Source organism: Mustela nigripes, chromosome 1 (assembly GCF_022355385.1).
Source record: "Mustela nigripes isolate SB6536 chromosome 1, MUSNIG.SB6536, whole genome shotgun sequence".
Classification (NCBI taxonomy): Eukaryota; Metazoa; Chordata; class Mammalia; order Carnivora; family Mustelidae; genus Mustela; species Mustela nigripes.
Window position 1 is genome coordinate 162,539,234 of NC_081557.1, and position 21,719 is coordinate 162,560,952.

General features: G+C 36.2%; 1 protein-coding gene across 2 annotated transcripts in view; it reads left to right on the top strand.

The window, feature by feature from the left end:
- METAP1 (methionyl aminopeptidase 1) overlaps positions 1-21,719 on the top strand; it is a 66,746-nt gene that overhangs the window by 32,737 nt on the left and 12,290 nt on the right. The window contains exons 2-8 of one of the 2 annotated variants that reach the window (XM_059376311.1): positions 994-1,045; positions 9,268-9,380; positions 10,527-10,587; positions 14,890-14,981; positions 16,168-16,251; positions 18,805-18,943; positions 20,438-20,569. In XM_059376311.1, coding sequence (XP_059232294.1) covers positions 994-1,045; positions 9,268-9,380; positions 10,527-10,587; positions 14,890-14,981; positions 16,168-16,251; positions 18,805-18,943; positions 20,438-20,569 — 673 coding nt within the window. The remainder of the gene's footprint in view (positions 1-993; positions 1,046-9,267; positions 9,381-10,526; positions 10,588-14,889; positions 14,982-16,167; positions 16,252-18,804; positions 18,944-20,437; positions 20,570-21,719) is intronic. The other variant, XM_059376316.1, reaches the window with a different exon arrangement.

Here is a 21,719-nt window from a genome sequence, read left to right on the forward strand (position 1 = left end):
TTCTGACCCTGGAGGAGCAAACTAACCCCTCAGCCTTTGGATGAACCTTGGGGGAGAGTACCTTTAGCATCACTGGTGTAATGTGGTTTGATTACTATATAGTCCTAGGGGTGCTTTCTGTTTTTTCTTAGCTTTTTAAAAAATCCATTACTTATTTTTTTATATTGCAAAGTCAAAACACTTGTAGGATTTTGTGAATTTTCTTTGTATTGATAATTATTTGTTTGAATAATTTTAAGTCCTTTGAAGGAAATACCATAAAAATGAAAGCATGCTTAAGATCTGTGTCTGGTTGAATTCATTTTTTTTTCTAATTTATTACTTGAGTTGATTATTTGAATTCAATTTATTACTTGAGTTCATTTTCCCAAGACAGTACTTCCTACTGGCATCTGAAATAGGTCACAAGAACTTTTTTTCTTAAGTGAAAAGTTGAGTCTTCCTGGTCATTGATCCATTCTGCTCAAAGTACTCACTGAAACTCCACTGTGTGCTAACTACTGTGATTGGCTCTCGGGATGTGGGGGTAATCTTGACATAGTCCCTTCCCTTCCTGAGCTTACAGGGTAGGGCTGTCAGCATGGAGAAAACAAAGAGGAGGGTATAGCTAGCCAGGAATCAAACTACTATAAATAATGGAAAAATCTGCAAAATTTTCCTTTTCCCCCCTATAGTATAGAGTTGATTAATTGGGTTATGGTTCTTTTCAAATATTTCAAAATAATTTGATGACATAAAATTGAAATATAACTGTGACTGCTATTTATAATATAGGCTAATGTTTCTACTTATTTGAAGTACTGTAAGTTTAGGTTCCTTTTTGAAGTGAATTTTTAAATAGGTATCACCATTTCTTAAGCCTTCCCAAATACTGGATGTAGTAAAGTCACAGATTTTGACTTGTGCAAAGTGTCTGGTGTCTATTTTTTACATACAGTATTCCTTAAAATGTCTCTGAAGGCCTGACACTAATTTTCATGTTTGCTCTTTCAGGAATGTTTTAAAGGAAGTTGGGCAACTCACAAGTTACTGCATAAGAAAGCAAGTAAGTAAAATCTTATATCTCTGTACTATTTGTCTTAGAAAATGACTTTTATGTAGAAGACTAGAAATATTCCAGTTCTGAAAGTGTATATTTGTATTTTTAAAATTTTTAAAATTTTTTTAAATTTAATTTTATTTTTTCAGTGTTCCAAGATTCATTGTTTATGCACCACACCCAATGCTCCATGCAATTCGTGCTCTCCTTAATACCCACCACCAGGTTCAACCACCCCCCCACGTGCCTCTCCTCCAAAACCCTCAGTTTGTTTCTAAGAGTCCACAGTCTCTCATGGTTCGTCTCCCCCTGATTTCCCCCAACTCACTTCTTCTCTCCATCTCCAGTGTCTTCCGTATTATTCCTTATGCTCCACAAATAAGAAAAAACATATAATAATTGACTTTCTCTTCTTGACTTATTCACTCACCATAATCTCTTCCAGTTCCATCCATGTTGATAAAAAAGTTGGGTATTCATCGTTTCTGATGGAGGCGTAATATTCCATTGCATATTTGGACCATATCTTCTTTATTTATTTGTCTGTTGAAGAACGTCTTGGCTCCTCCCACAGTTTGGCGATTGTGGCCATTGCTGCTATGAACATTGGGGTACAGTTGGTCCTTCTTTCTACTACATCTGTATCTTTGGGATAAATACCCAGTAGTGCAATTGCAGGGTCATAGGGTAACTCCTTTTTAATTTTTTGAGGCATCTCCACACTGTTTTCCAAAGTGGTTACACCAACTTGCATTCCCACCAGTAGTGTAAGAGTTCCCCTTTTTCCACATCTCCAACATTTGTTGTTTCCTGTCCTATTAATCTTTGCCATTCTGTTTTGATTTGAATCTCCCTGATGACTAATGATGATGAACATTTTTTCATGTGTCTGTTAGCCATTTGTATGTCTTCTTTTTTTTTTTTTTTAAAGATTTTATTTATTTATTAGGCAGAGAGGCAGGCAGAGAGAGAGGGGGAAGCAGGCTCCCCGTTGAGCAGAGAGCCCGATGTGGGGCTCCATCCCATGACCCTGGGATCATGACCTGAGCTGAAAGCAGAGGCCTCATTTGTATGTCTTCTTTGGAGAAGTGTCTGTTCATGTCTTCTGCCCATTTTTATATCAGTTTTTTGAGTGTTGAGTTTGAGTAGTTCTTTATATATCTTGGATATCAGCCCGTTATAGTGTCATTTACAAATAACTTCTCCCATTATGTGGGTTGCCTCTTTGTTTTGTTGACTGTTTCCTTTGCTGTGCAAAGCTTTTTATCTTGAGGAAGTCCCAAAAGTTCATTTTTGCTTTTGTTTCCTTTGTCTCCATGTGTCTTGAAAAAAGTCTTCCAGTTCTGAAAGTGTATATTTGAATTTCTGAAAGTGTAATCCCAAGAGTGAGAATTAGGACAAGTTTTAAAATTTTTTATTCTTTGTGGTTTGTAATCATGGAAATAAAATGTGGCTGAGCAGTCTTTTTGTTAATCTTGTATGTAACACAAAAACATGAGATGATTGTTAGGATAGATGGATCTTTCTTGAGCAGTACTTGAGAATGTCCCAATTTTCTGGCACCCGCTTTCCTTTGCTAGAAGTGTTTGAGTGTTATAGGCAGTGGTACTTGAGCTGTCTGGCTTTTAAATTTAGCCAGATCTCTTGTTTTTGTTTCATTTTCAAAATTTATTACTTTGTTTTTTTGGTGTATTAATACTCTTATTTGCAGCTGAATATTTGCAGCTGAATATTCGATTTTTCTTTTTTAAAGTTACTTTCTGAGACACCACAAAGTGAAACTCTTAGCTATTGCTGTCAGCCACATGGATCTATTACCAATTCACATGACTTTTCCTGCTTTGGCTACTCACTCATCCTTTAAATTCATTTCGTCAGTGGACTGCCTTAAGGGCTTAAGACAATTCGTTGCAGTTACCTGAAAATTGACCAGGGCTTTCTGGCCTTAAAACATTGCCATCTTGATGGATGAAGATTTGGCAGACAACTCATGGTTCTTGGTATAAAGTTTCTGTTTCTCGACCTATTGATCTTATTCTTTTTAATTCATCAAATTATGTATTTTTTTTTTTAAGGAATTTTTGCTGGTTTAATAAACATAGAGAGATTATTTTATATGTATCTATCTTAAAATCTCATTGAGGTCAGTTTAACCACCACTTGAAGGAAAGGGAAATAAAAATGTAAAGACAATCTGTGGTTCTGTAAAGTGAAGTCTACATTGAATGGAAATGCTAGGTTATTGTGGGAGGAAATGTGGTTAGAGATGAGAAAGAAGGATTGTGAATAAATGAGAGTTTAACAAAGCATAAATAACAGGATTCGTTACTTCAGATCAAAGTATAGAGTTTGGTTTAAATGCCATTTAACTTTATTCAGTAATACACTAAGTACTGTATTTCTAATGTGTTAGATATTTTTAGAGCTCTTTGACCAGTTATTAATATTTTATATCCAGGAAGTTAAAAAGTTTAGGGAAGTGAAGGGTTGAGGTGAAATAGTATGTTAGCAAAACAGCTTAGAATGGGTCTCGGGGCACCTGGGTGGCTCAGTGGGTTAAAGCCTCTGCCTTCAGCTCAGGTCATGATCTCAGGGTCTTGGGATTGAGCCCCACATTGGGCTCTCTGCTCAGCAGGGAACCTGCTTCCTCCTCTCTGCCTGCCTCTCTGCCTACTTGTCATCTCTGTCTGTCAAATAAATAAATAAAATCTTATAAAAAAAAAGAAAAAGAAAAAAAAAAAAAGAATGGGTCTCTACCCCAGGCGTTTCCAACATATTGAAGTATGCATCTTTCTGTCTTTCTTTCTTTTTAAGATTTTATTTATTTGAGAGAGAGAGAACGAGAATGAGTGGGGGAGGGGGCAGAGGGTGAGGGAGAAGCAGGCTCCTTGCTGGCAGGGAATCCTACATGGGGCAGGATCCCAGGATACTGGGATCATGACCTGAACCGAAGATGTACGCTTAACTGACTGAGCCACCCAGGTGCCCCACGTGTGTGTGTTTCTTTAATACTGGAGTCCTACAGGAATTGAAGAGCCATTACAACCTATACTCCAAGAGAATTCAACAGCTAATGTACCCTAAGTAAAAAGATCATAATTATTATGCTTTAGACCGAAACTATTTGCATTTTACTCATTGCTCTAGTGTTTACTATGGTGCCATCTTTTAAATGGTGCCCTCTTGGATCTTTGGGGATGGTTTTCTTAGTGGGTGAGCACTGTCTTGATCCCTTTGGGCTGTGCTGGATAGAGACAGCCCTCAGCTGGCCAGCCCTGTATCTTTCATATCCTATTAAATTGAACCTGACTACATCCACTGGGGAGGACAATCCTAGAGGAGGAAATGGTGTGGGGAGGGTTGGTATCTAGGGCTAAGAGGAGTATCTGGAAAGGGATCAGTAGAAAAGAATATTGGGCTGGCAAGGAACCAGGCATATTAGAACTAGGCATCTCTTATTCCAAGAAATAATAGTGAGAGAATATATAGCATGCAGTTCATTTTGTGAAGATGTTATACTCAGCCTTTTTCTTTTTAAGATTTCCTTTCTTTATTTGAGAGAAACAGATGTAGCGAGAGAGAGCAGGAGCAGGGAAAAGAAGGAGAAGCAGGCCTCTCGCCTAGCAGGGAGCCCGATGTGGGACTAGATCCTAGACCCTGGGAGCAGGACTTGAGCTGAAGGCAGATGCTTAACTGACTGAGCCATCCAGGCATCCCTCTTTTTCTTAAAACTATAATGTGTACTGATCTGTAATTAAATTCTTGATTTATATTTATATTGGTGCAGGATATTAGTCTGTCATTTGCTTTTAATATTTTTGCCTAGTTTTGGCATGAGAGTAATCCTGGACTCATGAAATGGAAGATGTTCCCTCCTCTTTTCTTTTCTAGAAGAGATTGTGTAGAATTGGTATTATTTCTTCTGTAAATATTTGGTAGAATTTACCAGTGAAGCCATCTGGACCTGGAGTTGTTTTGATTGCAGAAGCTAATCGGGCCTTAGGAACATTTCAAGTGTGAGTTAAAGAAATGACTCAAGGGCAGAATTTACTTTTCATGTGTCCTAGGGAAGAAGACCCGTTAGATTGCAGAGCCCTTAAAGGCACACAGTGTTGACTGTTGCTGGGCACATACTGCCAACATGTATCTCCTGTCAGAATGCACACAGTAGCATTGGCTTTCAGTCTTACCTGTAAAAGTTGTAAATGATAATACAGTAGGTTTTAGTTATTACTGTTTTTAGTTTATCACTGATAAAATCAGTATGTTTCTTTGTCACCTTTGCCTCCAATAAAAGGTAGGAGGAGCACTTTAGAAGTACCTTTTGAATTGCCAAAAGTATGATATGAAAACTCTATTTAAAAAAAAAAACCCAGGGGCACCCGGGTGGCTTAGTGGGTTAAGCCTCTCTGTCTTCGGCTCAGGTCATGATCCCAGAGTCCTAGGATTGATCCCCACATGAGGCTGTCTGCTCAGCAGGGAGCCTGTTTCCCCCTCTCTCTCTGCCTGCCTCTCTGCCTACTTGTGATCTCTGTCAAATAAATAAATAAAATCTTAAAAACAAAAACAAACCCCAAACCTTTTATTTTTTTTTTAAGATTTTATTTATTTATTTGTCAGAGAGAGAGTGAGCGAGCGAGCACAGGCAGACAGAATGGCAGGCAGAGGCAGAGGGAGAATCAGGCTCCCTGCCAGCAAGGAGCCCGATGTGGGACTCTGATCCCAGGACTCTGGGATCATGACCTGAGCTGAAGGCAGCTGTTTAATCAACTGAGCCACCCAGGCGTCCCCAAACCCCAAACCTTTAAGTAATTCTTTTTATTCTACTTCTCTATTGCTCCGAACCTAGTATGCTTGATTTTTGGATTGCAGACAGAAGGTGTTACGTAATCATTCAGAACTGGTTCCACCAAGCTTTGTGAGCATGGATTATGTTAAGCCTTACCTCCAAAGTGCTAAAATTATACGTTTGTTACAAGGATTAAATAAAGAAATCCACATCAAGTGCTTAGCATGTGTATAATGCCTAGTAAGTGCTCAACAATTGTTTAATAATTGTCTCTGCAAGAACTGATTCAGGATTTTGAGCAGAAGATCCTGTCCCAGGCAAAGCTGAGATGGGTGCAGTTCTGTATCCGCTGACTAGGAGGGGGCCGCCTGTGCAGGACCTTTTCAAGAGTGAAGCCTGCGTGTGCAGTGCTTTGGGTCACACCTTGTGCATACTGGTTACTCTTTGCCGCTACCTGTGGTGTACCTGGCTGGTCTTTTTGCATTGAAAAAAATTTTTTTTTTTAAGATTTTATTTATTTATTTGACAGACAGAGATCACAGGTAGAGAGGCAGGCAAAGAGAGAGAGAGAGGAGGAAGCAGGCTTCCTGCTGAGCAGAGAGCCCGACGCGGGGCTCGATCCCAGGACCCTGGGATCATGACCTGAGCCAAAGGCAGAGGCTTTAACCCACTGAGCCACCCAGGCACCCCCATTGAAATGTTTGAAAGACAGCTACAGAGGTTTATTTACACTGTCCTGTGTTTATAGTCTTTTGACAAAGACCAGTTAGTAAATAGTTTTGTTCCTAACCCCCCAGTACAATTCATGCTTACTAGGTAGACACTGTTAATGTGTCTAGCATTGAGGGTTAGAGCAAACTGATCCTAAAATGTAAACTAACTTACTTTTGAAGTGTCAATTTCCCTAAGTAAATTATACCTGGAGATTAGAAAAGAAATAGCCATCATTCAGTCTTAATTTATTTGGGTAACTTTGAGTTATATTATCTGTTGGAGGTCTGCTTCTTTTTTCTTTTTTTTTTTTTTAAAGATTTTATTTATTTATTTGAGAGAGACAGAGAGAGAATGCCCACAAGCAGGGGGGAGGGCAGAGGGAGAGGCAGGCTCCCTTACTGAGCAGGGAGCCCCATGCGGGACTCGATCCCAGGACACTGAGATCATGACCTGAGCTGAAGGCAGACGCTTAATGACTGAGCCACCCAGGCGTCCCTTGGAGGTCTGCTTTTAATTCTCTTTTGAAAATAGACTTTGGAAGGGCCTGAACACAGATCATCAGGAAGCTTTGAAAGATTGCACATCTCTTCTGCTCCTTCCACACTCCCTACAGTATGTCAGACCAAAAAGCCTACATCTTGTTTGCTGTTCTGTTCTAGGTTTCAGGTGAAAATTAATCTTGAAGTTTATATTTCAGACAAAGCACTTGATGTAACTGATAGCTGAAGCAGGCATCCATTTGCCTGCATTTTGAACTGTGTTCTGAAATGTTTGACCCTGGGGGTAATGAATGGAGTGTGTTTTTGTCCTGGGATGTGTAACAGTTTTCCTATTGACGTTCATGTCCTCCGGTGGCTTTCTTGAACTCCAGAGGGGAGAAAGATCTCAAAATCAGGAGCATGACAGAGCTTTTCTTTTCCTTTGCTCTTATTCTTATTTTCTAGTCTTACTCTTTTCCATTCCTTTCCTTTATATATAATACTATAATTGCATTCCAAAGTAATGTAACTACAACTACTTTGCATTTCTGACCTGTAAAAGTTGTAAATCATACAGTAGATTTTATTTTATTTTATTTTTTTTTTTAAAGATTTTTATTTATTTATTTGACAGAGAGAGATCACAAGTAGGCAGAGAGGCAGGCAGAGAGAGAGAGAGGAGGAAACAGGCTCCCCGCTGAGCAGAGAGCCCGACGCGGGACTCGATCCCAGGACCCCGAGATCATGACCCGAGCCGAAGGCAGCGGCCTAACCTACTGAGCCACCCAGGCGCCCCGTATACAGTAGATTTTAGATTGTCACAATTTTTAGTGATAATTACAAATACTTTGCATTTCCAAAGTAATGTGACTGGACTGGCTGTATTTTTGCAGTCTTATCCATTGTGCTTCAACCACCTTTCAATTCCAGGTTGACCACGGGCTCCGTGGAGAGGGCATTGCCCTGGGAGCCAGCATTTCAACGTGTCTCTGCTCCTGTGGGCCATACTGCCTCAGTTTCTTCCTCTATAAAATGAGGAGTCAGTTAGTGTCGATGGTCTTTTTGTTGTTGTTAACTTGAGTCATCATGCTGTATTTGTCATGCCTAGAACTTACTGATGTTAGCAAGTTTATACTTTTGGACCCCTTCACTCATTTCACCATTCTTCTTTAGCCTAACACTGTGTGAGTCTCTCTGTTCTCCCCAATTTTGGATATTTAGATTGTTTAAAGGGGGGAGTTTTTTTTTCCTTGCAGACCTTAGAAATTTTTGTTTGAAATCTTTGATTTGTTTTTTAAATTTTTTAAAAATCTGACTTTCAAAAGCTATGATAACTTAACAGTAAACAGGAGAGAAGACCAATGTGCATTGGGAGATGTTCAGGTTGATTTGATATAGGAGGGGTTTGAATTGCTGTTATGTAAAAGTCTTAGGTTACTTTTATTTTACTTGGTGGATGAGAGGTGCAGTCAGGGTGCTGGCATCAAACAACATTGAGGGTCTCTTCATATGCAAAGAAGTCACGTGCATTAACATTTTGTATTAATAGCTAACCTGGCAAGAGTGAGTGTGTGTGATTCTTAATTTTTCTACTGAGTTTTCAGTAATTTTCTATTGATTGTTCTCTCCTCTTATCTTTGACTTCCCTACTTTCTTCTAATTCTCCCTTTCTGAAAAAAGGCATATGATGACTATAAAATTTTCAAAACATTCTGAAGTACTAGTCTGAAAGCTACTTGTCAAATAAGTGGGAAATTTTTATTTTTTACTTTAAATTTGGTGTGGAACTATTTAGAGTCTGTTCTTTCAGTAGGAGCACAGAATCCATTTGTAACATCTGCTCTCAGTTGGGAAGTTTTGCTTAGGCTTAAGATTTTGTATTTTCAAAAAAAATGGGCTTCCTATAAATTGATACTGTGGAGAGAATACATTTAGCATACTCCTTTTCTTGGAAAAGGAGTTCTCTGAGCTATTCCAGTTTGATACTGTGTAAAATCTTGGAATATGTTTAGCTTGGGTCTTTTCTCCCAAGACCGTGAGATCTGGGGAGTCATAGGGTTGTGAACATAGCAAGAAAGCAGAAGCTTTGATGATTTCGGTTAGTGTGGAAGTTTGTTAGATTTTTATGCCTGGGCTCTGTGGCTTGGTTTCCAAACAAGTGATAGTTCAAGTATTCTTGTCCTCAATAGCTTGACAGCTGAAGTATTTCTCTTCTTTTCTTGTTTTCTTGTCTGCCTACCTCCTAGAAGATGAAAAGGCCAAGCGAGAAGTGTCTTCCTGGACTGTAGAAGGTGATATTAACACTGATCCATGGGCAGGCTATCGATATACTGGGAAACTCAGACCACATTACCCACTGGTGAGTAAATAAGGTAATAAAAATTTTACATTCTTTTTTTTTTTTTAAAGGTTTAATTTATTTATTTGAGAGAGAGAGAGAGAGAGAGGGAGAGGATAAGCAGGAGGTGAGCGAGAAGCATACTTCCCACTGAGCAGGGAGCCTGCTGTTGCTATCAGTCTCGATCCCAAGATCCTGAGATCATGAACTGAGCCAAAGTCAGACACTCAACTGACTGAGGTGCCCAAAATTTTACTTTCCTTTTAACAATTTTCAGAATTTTCAGTTTCCTAAAAATGATACATGTGTTTTGTATTACAGTTATTAATCACACAATCAGGATCAAATTTGCATTCTAGCTCTTTAGCTTTTATGATGTCGTACTTGGAATTTAGGATAATTGACAGTCATGGACAAAGCAGAAACAATTCTAAGTGAAAGGCTTAAAAAGGTTTTAATCTTAAAAAAATGAGGTAGAACAGGTATTTTCTGCCCCGCACAGTAATAGTGTATATTACTATTTTCTTAGTTTTTTTAAAGCAGGACATATATCCAACTTAATTTAGATACAGTTTTTCTGCCACTCCCACCCCTTCCTATGGTTCTTGGCAGGTGGACCTCAAGAATCTTAACATAGGAATTGACTTACATTGACATCTGTTTGCCATCCTTAAGTATTTAAAAACTCTTTTTACTGATGGTTTTCTTTTTATCAAAGGAGTGTATCTTTTATTTTTAAATTTGGAAAAATACAAAAAATATGAGAAAGTTTTTTTAATTCTACCTGCAGAGGTAATGGGAGCATATTGATGTAGATATACTTTGAGATATTATTTTATTACTGTTTTTGGTTTGCTAGTTTGTTTGAAGCAACAGGGGCATGTTGCTGTCCATGTCATCTTAAATCCTAACTTGTCTGCTCTCCTCCTTTTTTAAATATCCTCAGAAAGGGAGTGCAGTTAGCCACTAGGAAAGGAAGGCTTAGTCTTCATGAAATAGATACGATATTTAAGATGTCATTTAAAACTTGTTTTCCATTTATATTTATGAATGAACTTTTATCTTTAGTGTCTTTTCCCCTACTTTTTTTCTTTGTTAGTAAATTTTAATAATGAAAGTTACTTCCAGATTTGAATTGGTTTTAACTAACCTCTTTGATGCTTTTAGATGCCAACAAGGCCGGTGCCAAGCTATATTCAAAGACCAGATTATGCTGATCACCCTTTAGGTAAATTCTGTGCTGATTCTTCATTTTTTAATTTGTGGGCTTGGTGACTCTTGCAAAGGAAAGCAGGTGTTTGTTTGTTTTTTTTGTTTGTTTTGTTTTGTTTTGGGTTTTTTTGGATAGAAATTTTTCAGTGCTGGATTTCCAGTAAATATAAACATGTTTTTCTGAGACACACTAGAACATTTGCAACAATTAAAGTTTCTTTCCTTCCTTTAGAAATCTACCCAATTCTGAAAACATTGTTTATGTAGCTGCTAGTGGGTACATTTAACATAATGTATTTTGTGTTGTTCTGTCAACTTCTAAATTAAAAAATTGTTTTGATTTTACCATGCCCTCCTACCTTAATTATATACTATCTATTTAGATAAAAAACAGCTTGTGGAGGCCTTGATTAAATGCCTAACTAAAGACTCTGGGCTGTAGCAGTAATAGAAATAGTAGTCAGGATGATTGATTCTATAACTGGTACTTACTTTTCATGACTATGTGTCAGGCACCATGCTAAGTTCTTTACGTGTATTCCTTTCTCCATTTAATACTTCGACCACCCCTGAGTTGGGTTCCGTGATCTTCTCTGTTTTATAGATATTGATAGTGAGGCACCCAGAGAAGATAATGTAATTTGCAACACAGGTTAGTGGAGCGGTCTGATTGTAGGGCCTACACACATAGCTTCAGCTGGACTGTGTGACATTACTGATTTTTCATGTCTAAAATGTTGAGTATCATTCTTTTTCTGTGGTTTAATCTACTAAGCTAAGCTACCTTTGCTTTGCTTTGTTCTCTAAGAAGTGGAATGTGTATTAACTTCTTATGAATATAATTTTATTTTTTTTAAAGATTTATTTATTGATCTATCTTAGAGATAGAAAGAGAGAGAGTGCTTATAGGCAGTGGGAGGGGTAGAGGGAGAGGGAGAGAGAATCCACAAGCAGATTCCCCGGCTGAGCACAGAGCCCATTGTAGTGCTCAGGGTCAATGTCCTGAGATCTTGACCTGAGCCAAAAGCAAGAGTTGGCTGCTTAACAGACTGAGCCACCCAGGCCAGGCGTCCCATGAATATAATTTTAAAATTTCATTAAATTCCACAATTTCAGATGAATTGAAGGACAGGACAGTCTGAATGAAAGAACATTGTTAAGGATGTATAATTTCATTACTCTGTACTTAATATACTTGAGTATGGTTTTAATTTGTGTTTTAAAAAAAAAGACGAGGTAAATTCTAATAGGATAAAATGTTATACAGTGAAAATAAGTCCTATTCCCCATAGGTAACCAGTGTTAACAGTTTCTTGGGACACTTTCTAGGGATATTTTATGTGTATACGCATATAAATATCCCACCCCCACTTACACACAAAAGGGACAAACTGTATACACCTTTTCACTTTTTGCCTTGTGATATTCTCAATACTTCTTGGAAACATTCTGTATAAACCCATATAAACCCACCTCTTTCTTTTTAATGACTGAGGTATATTCCATTATGTGGATGCATCATAGTTGGGTAAACCAGGCCTCTTCTAATACATGGCTAGTTTATTTTCAGGTTTTTACTTCTTAAAATTTGACTGCAGTAACTGTTCTTATAATTACATCTTTGTGAATATGTGAGAGTATTTCTGTAGGTTAATTGGCTAAAGTGAGTGAGTAGAGCAAAGGATGCATGCATTTTTTAATTTTGAGAGTTATTAGAAATTTCAGAGCTTTTTGCCATTTGTTACTCTCATTAAAAACATATGGGGGTTTCTTTTCCTATATTCTCCCTTGTATTGACTCTTGCCAAGTTTTATGATTTGTGCTAATTGATACTGTAATTTATATTCTTAACTTGTAAGGTTGAGCATCTTTTTATATGTTAAAGGTCATTTTTATTTTTTTTCCTCTTGATCTGTCTGTTCATATTCCTAGGCTTCTCCCCCTTAGATTTGTAGTTTTTTCTATTCTGAGTTGTAAGTACTCTTTGTATATTAAGAAAAATAATCCCTTGATGTATATGCTATAAATGTTTTTTCCCAACTGAATATTTACATTTTTGTCTTTGTAACATTACATTTATGACAGACTTGAAACATTTTTCCATAATAAAATTTATCAGTGTTTTCTTTCAAGGTGTCTATGGCTTGATGAACCAGAAAGACCTTTCTGGTTCAGATATTATAAAAAATATTTTTCTTGTCTTTTTTTCCACTGTTTCGTGGTTTCACTCTTTTTGTGTATGATAAGATTTTTGATGCTTTTATCATTTATTATTAGGCGTTAAACAGGGATACAACTTAGTTTTTCTGTCAGAATATCTGGTTGTCATATCAGTAGTGTTTAAGCAAATCAGTTGTCTTTTAATTGATTGTAAAATGCAATCTATATCTTTATAATTAATTCTTACATGTTTGGGTTTGTTTTTGGTTTCTGATCTGTTTCATTGACTGTTTGTCTAATCATGTGCCATTGCCAAACTCTTTTTTTTTTTTTTTTTAAGATTTTATTTATTAGAGAGAGGGAGAGCAGAGGGAGCATTAGAGGGAGAAGCAGCCTCCTGCTGAACAGAGAGCCTGATGTGGGGCTTGATCCTAGGACCCTGAGATCATGCCCTGAGCCGAAGGCATGAACTCAATCCACCAAGCCACCCAGGCGCCCCACCAAACTCTTTTAATTATTATTGCTATATAATGTTTTAATACTTGGTAAGCCTTGTTATGCCACCTTTCCTCTTTTTTCATAATTTTCCCGAGATTCTTGCATGTTTGCTTTTCCATGTGAAATTTAGAATCCGTTTGTCTGGTTCCCAAAAATATCCTGTTGCCATTTTTCTTGGGATAGCATTAAATGTATAGATTAATATTGGAAGAATTCACACCTTTACAATATTGAGTTTTCCTACCCAAGAGTAGGGTGTTTTTCTCCATTGTCTCCTTCTATGTCTTTTAGTGATGTTTTCAATAGTTTTGGGGTTTTTTTGGTTGTTGTTATTATTTATTCCTAGATACATTATCTTGTTTAGTTATTCTTATGAAGAGTATCTTCTGTATTTTGTAGCAATGGTTTGTATGTGGGAAAGTTAATTGACTTTGATACATTAATCTAATATTCTGCCAGCTGCTGCATTCTTATTTGTAGTCATCAGATATTCCCTCGTTCTAGGGTCACATAATCATATCTAAAAGTGGTGAGGATTCTGTTCTTTTCTTTCTAGTTTTATACTTCTTATTCTTTCTTCTGTTTAATTACATTTGTTAGTGCCATCAGAACATTGTTAAATAATATTCCTGACAAGTGGGCATTCCATGACGATGGTTCTTAGCTTGAGATTTGTATTTGTCATGTTAAGGTGTTAGTTGGTCATGTTATCAGAATTATCTTTGAAGATGATCATTTATCTTTCCTCTCTTAATCTGTGGCTCTGATGAATTATATTAATAGATTTGTTACTATTGAACTATCCTTGCTTTCCACTGTGAATCTCATTTAAATCATGCTGTATTTTATGTTTTTTGGATTCTGTTTGATAAGACTTTATTTGGGATTTTTAAAAATCATTTATAAAAAAGCTTAGTTTATGGTTTATTATATTCCCTTTTGTCAAGTTTTGAAATAACCATTATATTGACTGTGACACTTTTCAAATGTATGAATAATTTGAACTAAGCTAGTTTTATTAGTTAAGATTCTTAGGGCAAAATTTTTCAAACGTTTTTGACTATGACCTAGGATGAGAAATGGATTTTATAACATGATTGTGTGTGTGTGTGTGTGTAAATTAACAAACATTCCACAACAGCTTTTACTCCTGTTCTATTTGATTTAGTCTAATATTTTCTGTTCCATGTATTTACTTTAAAAAAATGTTAGTTGCTACAGTTTGAAAAACACCAACTTAGGTTCTTGTTTAAAAAAATCAATGAGTATAATAATTCATCAGTTGTTGGTGTATAATTGCTTCATTAGTTGATGATCATGACAGCAATTTGTAAATTGTATAGTACTATTTAGTGTGAATCATTTACTGACCTTACCAGCGTATTGCCTGTCACGTGATAAGTATCCCACATTGACTGATCTCTGATCTGGGAGTTTATTCTTTATAATTCTTTCTGTTTGTTTAGCAAATTTTCTTTTCACGTTGGAAATACCTGAAATTTTTAAAAAATACCTGACCTGGATCCTCTAAAATGATGAGATACCATTGTGCAAAGTAATGAGACTTGATGATTATTGTTTTGTCAGGAAGACAACTATGCAAATAAATACTACATTTGTCCATTCATTTTGTTTTTTTCTTATTGATTCTCTTTTTCAGGAATGTCTGAATCTGAACAGGCTCTTAAAGGTACTTCTCAAATTAAATTACTCTCATCTGAAGATATAGAAGGGATGCGACTTGTATGTAGGGTAAGAGTTACTTTTTTCTCCATGTGGTAAACTATGTTTAAGTGGACATGGAGTAATTAGACATGAAGTCAATGACTTGTTGATGTATAAAGGTAGTAGTTGTTATATTGTTAGACTTTGGCTAGCCATACTTACTTTTTCTTAAACTAGTGTTAGCCTATAATTTTATGCAGCTATTGTTTTCTACATTGATAGCTTGGATAGCCTATTTGAAAAATAATATGGCAGGTAATCTAGCTTAGTTGGCAGTCAATTTTTTGACACTTTTTTTTTTTTTTAAAGAACCAGGTATTCGTGGTATTTTGGCAGTCAATTTTTTGACACTTTTTTTTTTAAAAGAACCAGATATTCATGGTATTTTGTCATTTTATTTTCGTGAGTCATCATAACAATAAGGTAAAGTTTAAGCCTTTATATAACTTTAAGTTAAAGCCTCCGTTAAAGCCATGAAATATAGTAGCCCACCCTTATCTGTGGTTTCGCTTTCCATGGTTTAAGTTATCCGTGGTCAACCATGGTCTTTGATCTTTTTTCTGATGTATTGTCAGAATACATTAGTACCCTAGTGCTACATCACAGTGCCTGTGTCATTCACTTCATTTTATCTCATCATGACAGCATTTTATCATCTCACATCATCCCAGAAGGGTGAGTACAGTATAGCAAGCTATTTTGAGAGAGGGAAATCAAATTCATTTAACTTTTATTAGAGTATATTGTTATAATTATTCTATTATTGTTATTAATCTCTCACTGTCATTTATAAATTAAATTTTATCATAGGTTTATATGTGTAGGAAGACATAGCATATGTTGGTTTTGGTACAGTCTGGTACTGGTTTCAGGTGTCACTAGAGATAATGGGAAGCTGCTGTAACTAGGAAGTATAAAAATGGGAGAAGACTTAACTTCCACTAGTTGATTATTGTTTAGATTCCTAGGATATGCATTTTCACATAGAAATTAGGCATGCTTACTTATTAAGCTAGTTAGCCCAATTTTATCTATATATTTATACACACACATCTGTTGATTGATGGACATTAGAAATGGAAATGGTTTTAAAAATGAAAATTCAAGATTATAATATTATACGATTCTCTCACAAAACCCAAGATAGTACAACATACAGATTCCTCTTTCTGTTTCATTTCTTCTTGAATGTATTAAATATTTTTTTTTACAGCTTGCTAGAGAAGTGTTGGACATTGCTGCTGGCATGATTAAACCCGGTGTGACTACTGAAGAAATAGATCATGCTGTACACTTAGTAAGAACTCTACTTATGAAAATGTTTTTCACATTATTAGATGCTTTAGGCTTCTAAAAATTAAGGAAACTTAAGTTCTAAATGTCAAAAGTAATGTCTAAATTAACATAGCTAATTTGAAAGCAGATTCTTGCTTTATTTCAATATAGAAAATATTTAAGTCTTTATTCCCATTTTTAAGTATCTATGATATTGATGTCAGAGGTGAGCTTGAAATATCTTGTTTCTGAAATCTCACATTTTATAATGTTTAGTTTAGTTTTTATAAAATGGTAATTTTACAGATTTATAGTGCTTTATTTTTTTAATGCTAGTGCTTTAAATAAACCATGCCACTACATACATTATGTATTCTGAAATAAAGAAGAATACAACTTCTGAAACTAGATTAGTAGAAAAATGTTCCCTTTCATATCTGTAATAACAAAGTAGTAAATAGATCAGTGTTTGTAGTAAATACAATAAAGGGTATCTTTTTTATAAAGATTGCCTATCCATCATGGAGAGACCTTAGTACATGAGTAGTAATGAATGCACACATTATATGAGTAGATTGTTCACAAGAGAAGAACAATAATTAGTTAATAAATCACAGGGAAAACTAATTAAACCTCCTCTGGTAATCAAACAAAAGCAAATCATGAAGACCTACTGAATTAGTTCAGTATTTTAAAGATGTTTATTTCCACTGCCTTTATGGAGATGAAGCTGGTACTTCTTTACATGGTGGTGCTACTGTAAACTGGGACAACCTTCTTGAAAGGAAATTTGACAGTGTGTTTTGAGCCATAAAAATGTTCATAGAATTATTTATTAATTAAGAGAGAGAAAGTGCACGCCCATGTGTGCAAATGAGGGAGGGACAGAGGGAGAGAGAATTCCAAGCAGCCTCCTTGCCCAGCACGGAGCCCAGCAGCGAGGCTCCATCTCGCTGAGATGCTGAGATCAGTACATGAGTCGAAATCAAGAGTCAGATGTTTACTGTCTGAGCCACCAGGCACCCCAGCTGGTAAAATTTTTTATTAAAAAAAAACCTACAAATTCCGATTTGGGGAAATTGTTCCATATATTATAAAATATGTAATATGCAGTAATAGCATTTTGTGCACTTTTGATAGCTCAGGTGCTCTTTATAAATGTGTGTGTGTGTGTATTTATTAGAGATTGAGCGTGTGTACAAGCTGGGGCAAGGGGCAGAGGAAGAGGGAGAAAGAGGCTCCCTGCTGAGCAAGGAGCCCGATTTGGGGCTTGATCCCAGGGCCCTGGGATCATGACCTGAGCAGAATGCAGGTGCCCAGCTGACTGAGCCACCCAGGTGCTCCCAGGTTCCCTTTTACATGCTGCTTTTACTAACTTATTTAATCTCTGCAACAGCTCCATGAAGTAGATATCACTGTTGTCTCCCTTTTATAGGAAAAGAAACTGAGGAAGGGGTTAATTAACTTGTCCAATGTTAGACACAACTCATAAGGGATGGAGTTGGCATTTTTCGTCAAGACAGTTTGCTGTGTAAACTATTATTTATATTGGCTGTGAGAAGTATAAGAGTATATCATTAAGTAAGGGAAAAGTGACATGAAAGTAGTTATTGGTTGTAACATTTTATGTAATTGAGGAAACTTAATTTAAATTTTCCAATAATAGTGGAATTGGCAGTAAAATTTTGGTGTATTTCACAAATCATATTATATGCAATTATTTAAAAATTACATCTGAAGACTGTGTGGCAGTATGGAAAGAGAAAGCATGTATGCTATAACTCCCACTGTGGAAAAATATCCAAGTAACATAAGATTCATTAAGGAAAACCCAACCATTTTCTTAGACATTCCTTTGTTGTTCGTAGTGATTAAAAATGTATCTGAAAGTACTTTATCATCTCTTAATTATGTTGGTATTCCTTTTTTGGTCACAGGGATATAGGGTTGTTGTATAAGATATTGTAATTACATTAAAAGTCCATGTTAATATTTTCTTTAGGAATTATCTTTTCATTTTAAATAATATATTTTTAATAAAAAGTAGTTAATTCTAAACTAGAATCTTCAGATACATAATATTTGTATTTGTAAGTATTCCACATTAATATGTGAATTTGCTTTTCTTTTGCAATTATTAGTAAACTGGATTGCATAAAGCCTGGTATATATTGTTTAAGATGACATTTACTACTATTTCTAAAATAAAATACTAAGTTCATTAGCAAAATTAGCATTAGCATCTGTGCAACATATTTTTTCACATTTTTCAAATTTTAAAACCTGGCTAATTGCAGTGCCTGGATGGCTCAGTCTGTTGAACATCTGACTCTTGATTTTGGCTCAGGTCCTGATTTCAGGGTCATGAACTTGAGCCCTACATTGGGCTGTGTGCCTGTGGAGTCTGCTTGAAATTCTCTTCTTCTCCCTCTGCCCCTTCCCCCACTTGGCACACTCTTACTCTCTCTATATAAATAAACACAATCTTTAAAAAAAATCTGGTTAATTGCATATTGATTAATTTTTTTCTTTTGCTCATTCCAAATTATTTTCTCTGTATTTTACTTTATTGTAGGCATGTATTGCAAGAAACTGTTATCCTTCTCCCCTGAATTATTATAATTTCCCAAAGTCTTGTTGTACTTCAGTGAATGAAGTGATCTGCCATGGGATTCCAGACAGACGGCCCTTGCAAGAAGGTGATATTGTTAATGGTAAGAAATATGTAAGTGTGACTTTTATCCCCATCAGTGAAACAACAGCAAGGTTTTGGACATCTGATAGTGACTTCATTTTGTTCACTTTGTTCCTGTCTTGACTTACCCTTTTTTCGTATTTAAATGTAAAAAAAATATTAAATATATGGTAACTTTTTTATGATTTTAAGATACTGCTTTTAAGATACTTCTAGTATATGTTTGGTACAGCATGAATTTCTTTAATGCCAGTTATCGTATGTGAATGACAAATAGGTGAAAGATGAGTGAAATGTGGAAGTAATGTTCATTCAACTGGGGTATTTTCCCCCTTTTCCTTTTAGTCCACTGATGATTTTGAAGAGATCAGGGCAGGTTTTCTTACAGATAAGAAGTTTTTAGTAACGTCTGAAAACCCTAAGAAAATAGCTAAAATCCTACAGAAGTACAGAAGACTTCCTTGATGTAAAAAGTTCAGAATGTGGCTCTGAGGACCACTGTGTTAAGCTATCTTGCAAGTGCAGAGGAAGGAGCTGCCAAGACATTTCCCTCTGGGATTAAAAGACATAGCGACAAAGAAGGCATCCCTAGATGGTATTTTTAATATTGATGAACTTGGTCTCTTTAGTAATCAGATATCTTCAAAGGCTTGTGTATCAGATTGGGAAGCGTGAGCCCAAGTGGTGAAGGCACTGGGGATGCAGTGCCCGTGATGTTGGCTGGGTGCAGTGCTAGAGACAACGGACACCTCTTATTCTGGTTATAACAGTCAAGGGTCTGTTTATGAAATGTTACAGGTGTTGAGGGGTCTGCCTGAACTCTTTTTTTTTGTACAAACCCTGTTACTTTTATTACATGCATAATGTGTGTGGTTTTTCAGGAATATATGTGTCATGTTAGCCAACACACTATATTGTGATCTTGTAGGTTGATTGAAAATTCATGGTTTAAAAATACTAATTTAATGTATACATTTAGTGTTTTATATACTAGTAGTCTGTCCTCTTAAATATGGGGACAATGGGAGGGATGAATATTCACAAATAAGGAGAAGGCAGATGAGTTTTTGAAAAAATAAATATAGAATAGCGTAAGCTTTTCTATTGATGTGCTTAGAGGAGGAAAAACTCGTTGAAGATGGTAATTGAAAGTATTTTGTTTAATGTCAAAATGTAGCATAACTCTCCATTTAATGCTATTAATGTGACTTATTAATCTTGCATGAACATGTCCTCAGTAGGTTTCTTCTACCCCCCATGATCTGATTACTGTTGTATGTATAGAAGCCCACCATCTGGCTTGTGCTGCATGACCACTCCGTTTTCTCCACAGTGAGTTTAGTTACAGGCAGGGGGTGTCTTTCAGGAAGTCACTGTAAATATCCCTTAGTGTCTGCTTGGAGAATGCAGTAATTGTCTTGCTCCTGAAACTGCTTGATGCTGCCATGTTGGAGAAGTGACTTCTATTTTGAAATAACAAATGTGGCCCTTTTATTTGTCTGTTGTTTTGCAGTGGACATCACTCTTTATCGCAATGGTTATCATGGGGACTTGAATGAGACGTTTTTTGTTGGAGATGTGGATGAGGGAGCGCGGAAGCTGGTGCAGACCACATATGAATGCCTGATGCAAGCCATCGATGCAGGTCAGTGTCTGGCACCCACAGGAGCTGCTCTGTGTTGATGGGCCTCACCTGGCTCTTTATTGCATTCCGTGTCCCTACCAGTTCTGCCTCTACCCTAACTTGAGTTTCTTAGGATTTTAGCAGTGATGGATTTATAGGTGATTTGGGAATCCTTGATGAGGTGGACCAGGACCAGATGATTGCTTGTCATCCTTTATCTCTTCTGTGATTTATTAGCCTTTTCTTTGGCTGATAAATGCAGAGGAATGTATAGTTCTTGAGTGCAGTTTTTTTTCCTTGTTAATTCTTTTACAGGTATTACGTTCTCATAAAAAAACAAGATGCTAGGTTATGAGAGAAAAATGAATGATCTTCCTTTATACTTACCTCTTTCCTTTTTATGTCTTTTTAAATCTACTTTAACATTTAGGTTTTTTCCTACTTCTAACATTTAATCTTTTTCTCCCCTGTGTATTAACAGACAGACCACATATACCTGTATGTATGTTTTGTTAGGTTAGATGGAGTTATAGTATTGGTAGTAGTATGTAATTTAATGTTTTCTTAATAGGATCTTTATGAATTTTCCAAATTAGCATATGTATCTGCATGCATAAATCTAATCCCTTCTTTTAATGGCTATATATTATATTCCATAGTGTAAACATTTCTACAGCTATTCCCCTACTAATTTGGTGTTTCCCAGGTATCTTGCTACTAGAGTGAATAATAACTTTTTTTTTTTTAATGAATGTATTTCTCTAGGCTCTTGCTCAGGCTGTCTTTTTCCATGCAAACAGCTCATACAGATATTTTTGTTGTTGTTGTTTATACTTTCTTGGGAGGAGAGGGAAGGAATGGCTTGTTCGGAATACTAGCAGACTGTTACTAAAAGGACAGTTTGCATGCAAACAACATTTTCAGTTGAAACCCACAACATTTTAGCTGTATTGTTTAGTATATTATCTGTACCACCCCTCACCCCTCTCCACCCCCTGCACAATAAACCTGATACATCATCAACAAAGTATTGGACATGACCAGGTTTTTTCACAAACACATAGTTCTCTCTAATGACATAAATTTGTTATTGTTTTGAGTCTATTTTAACATGCATGGGAGATGATGAGATTTTTACTAATAAATTTGGAGGAATGAGAAATGAAAACGT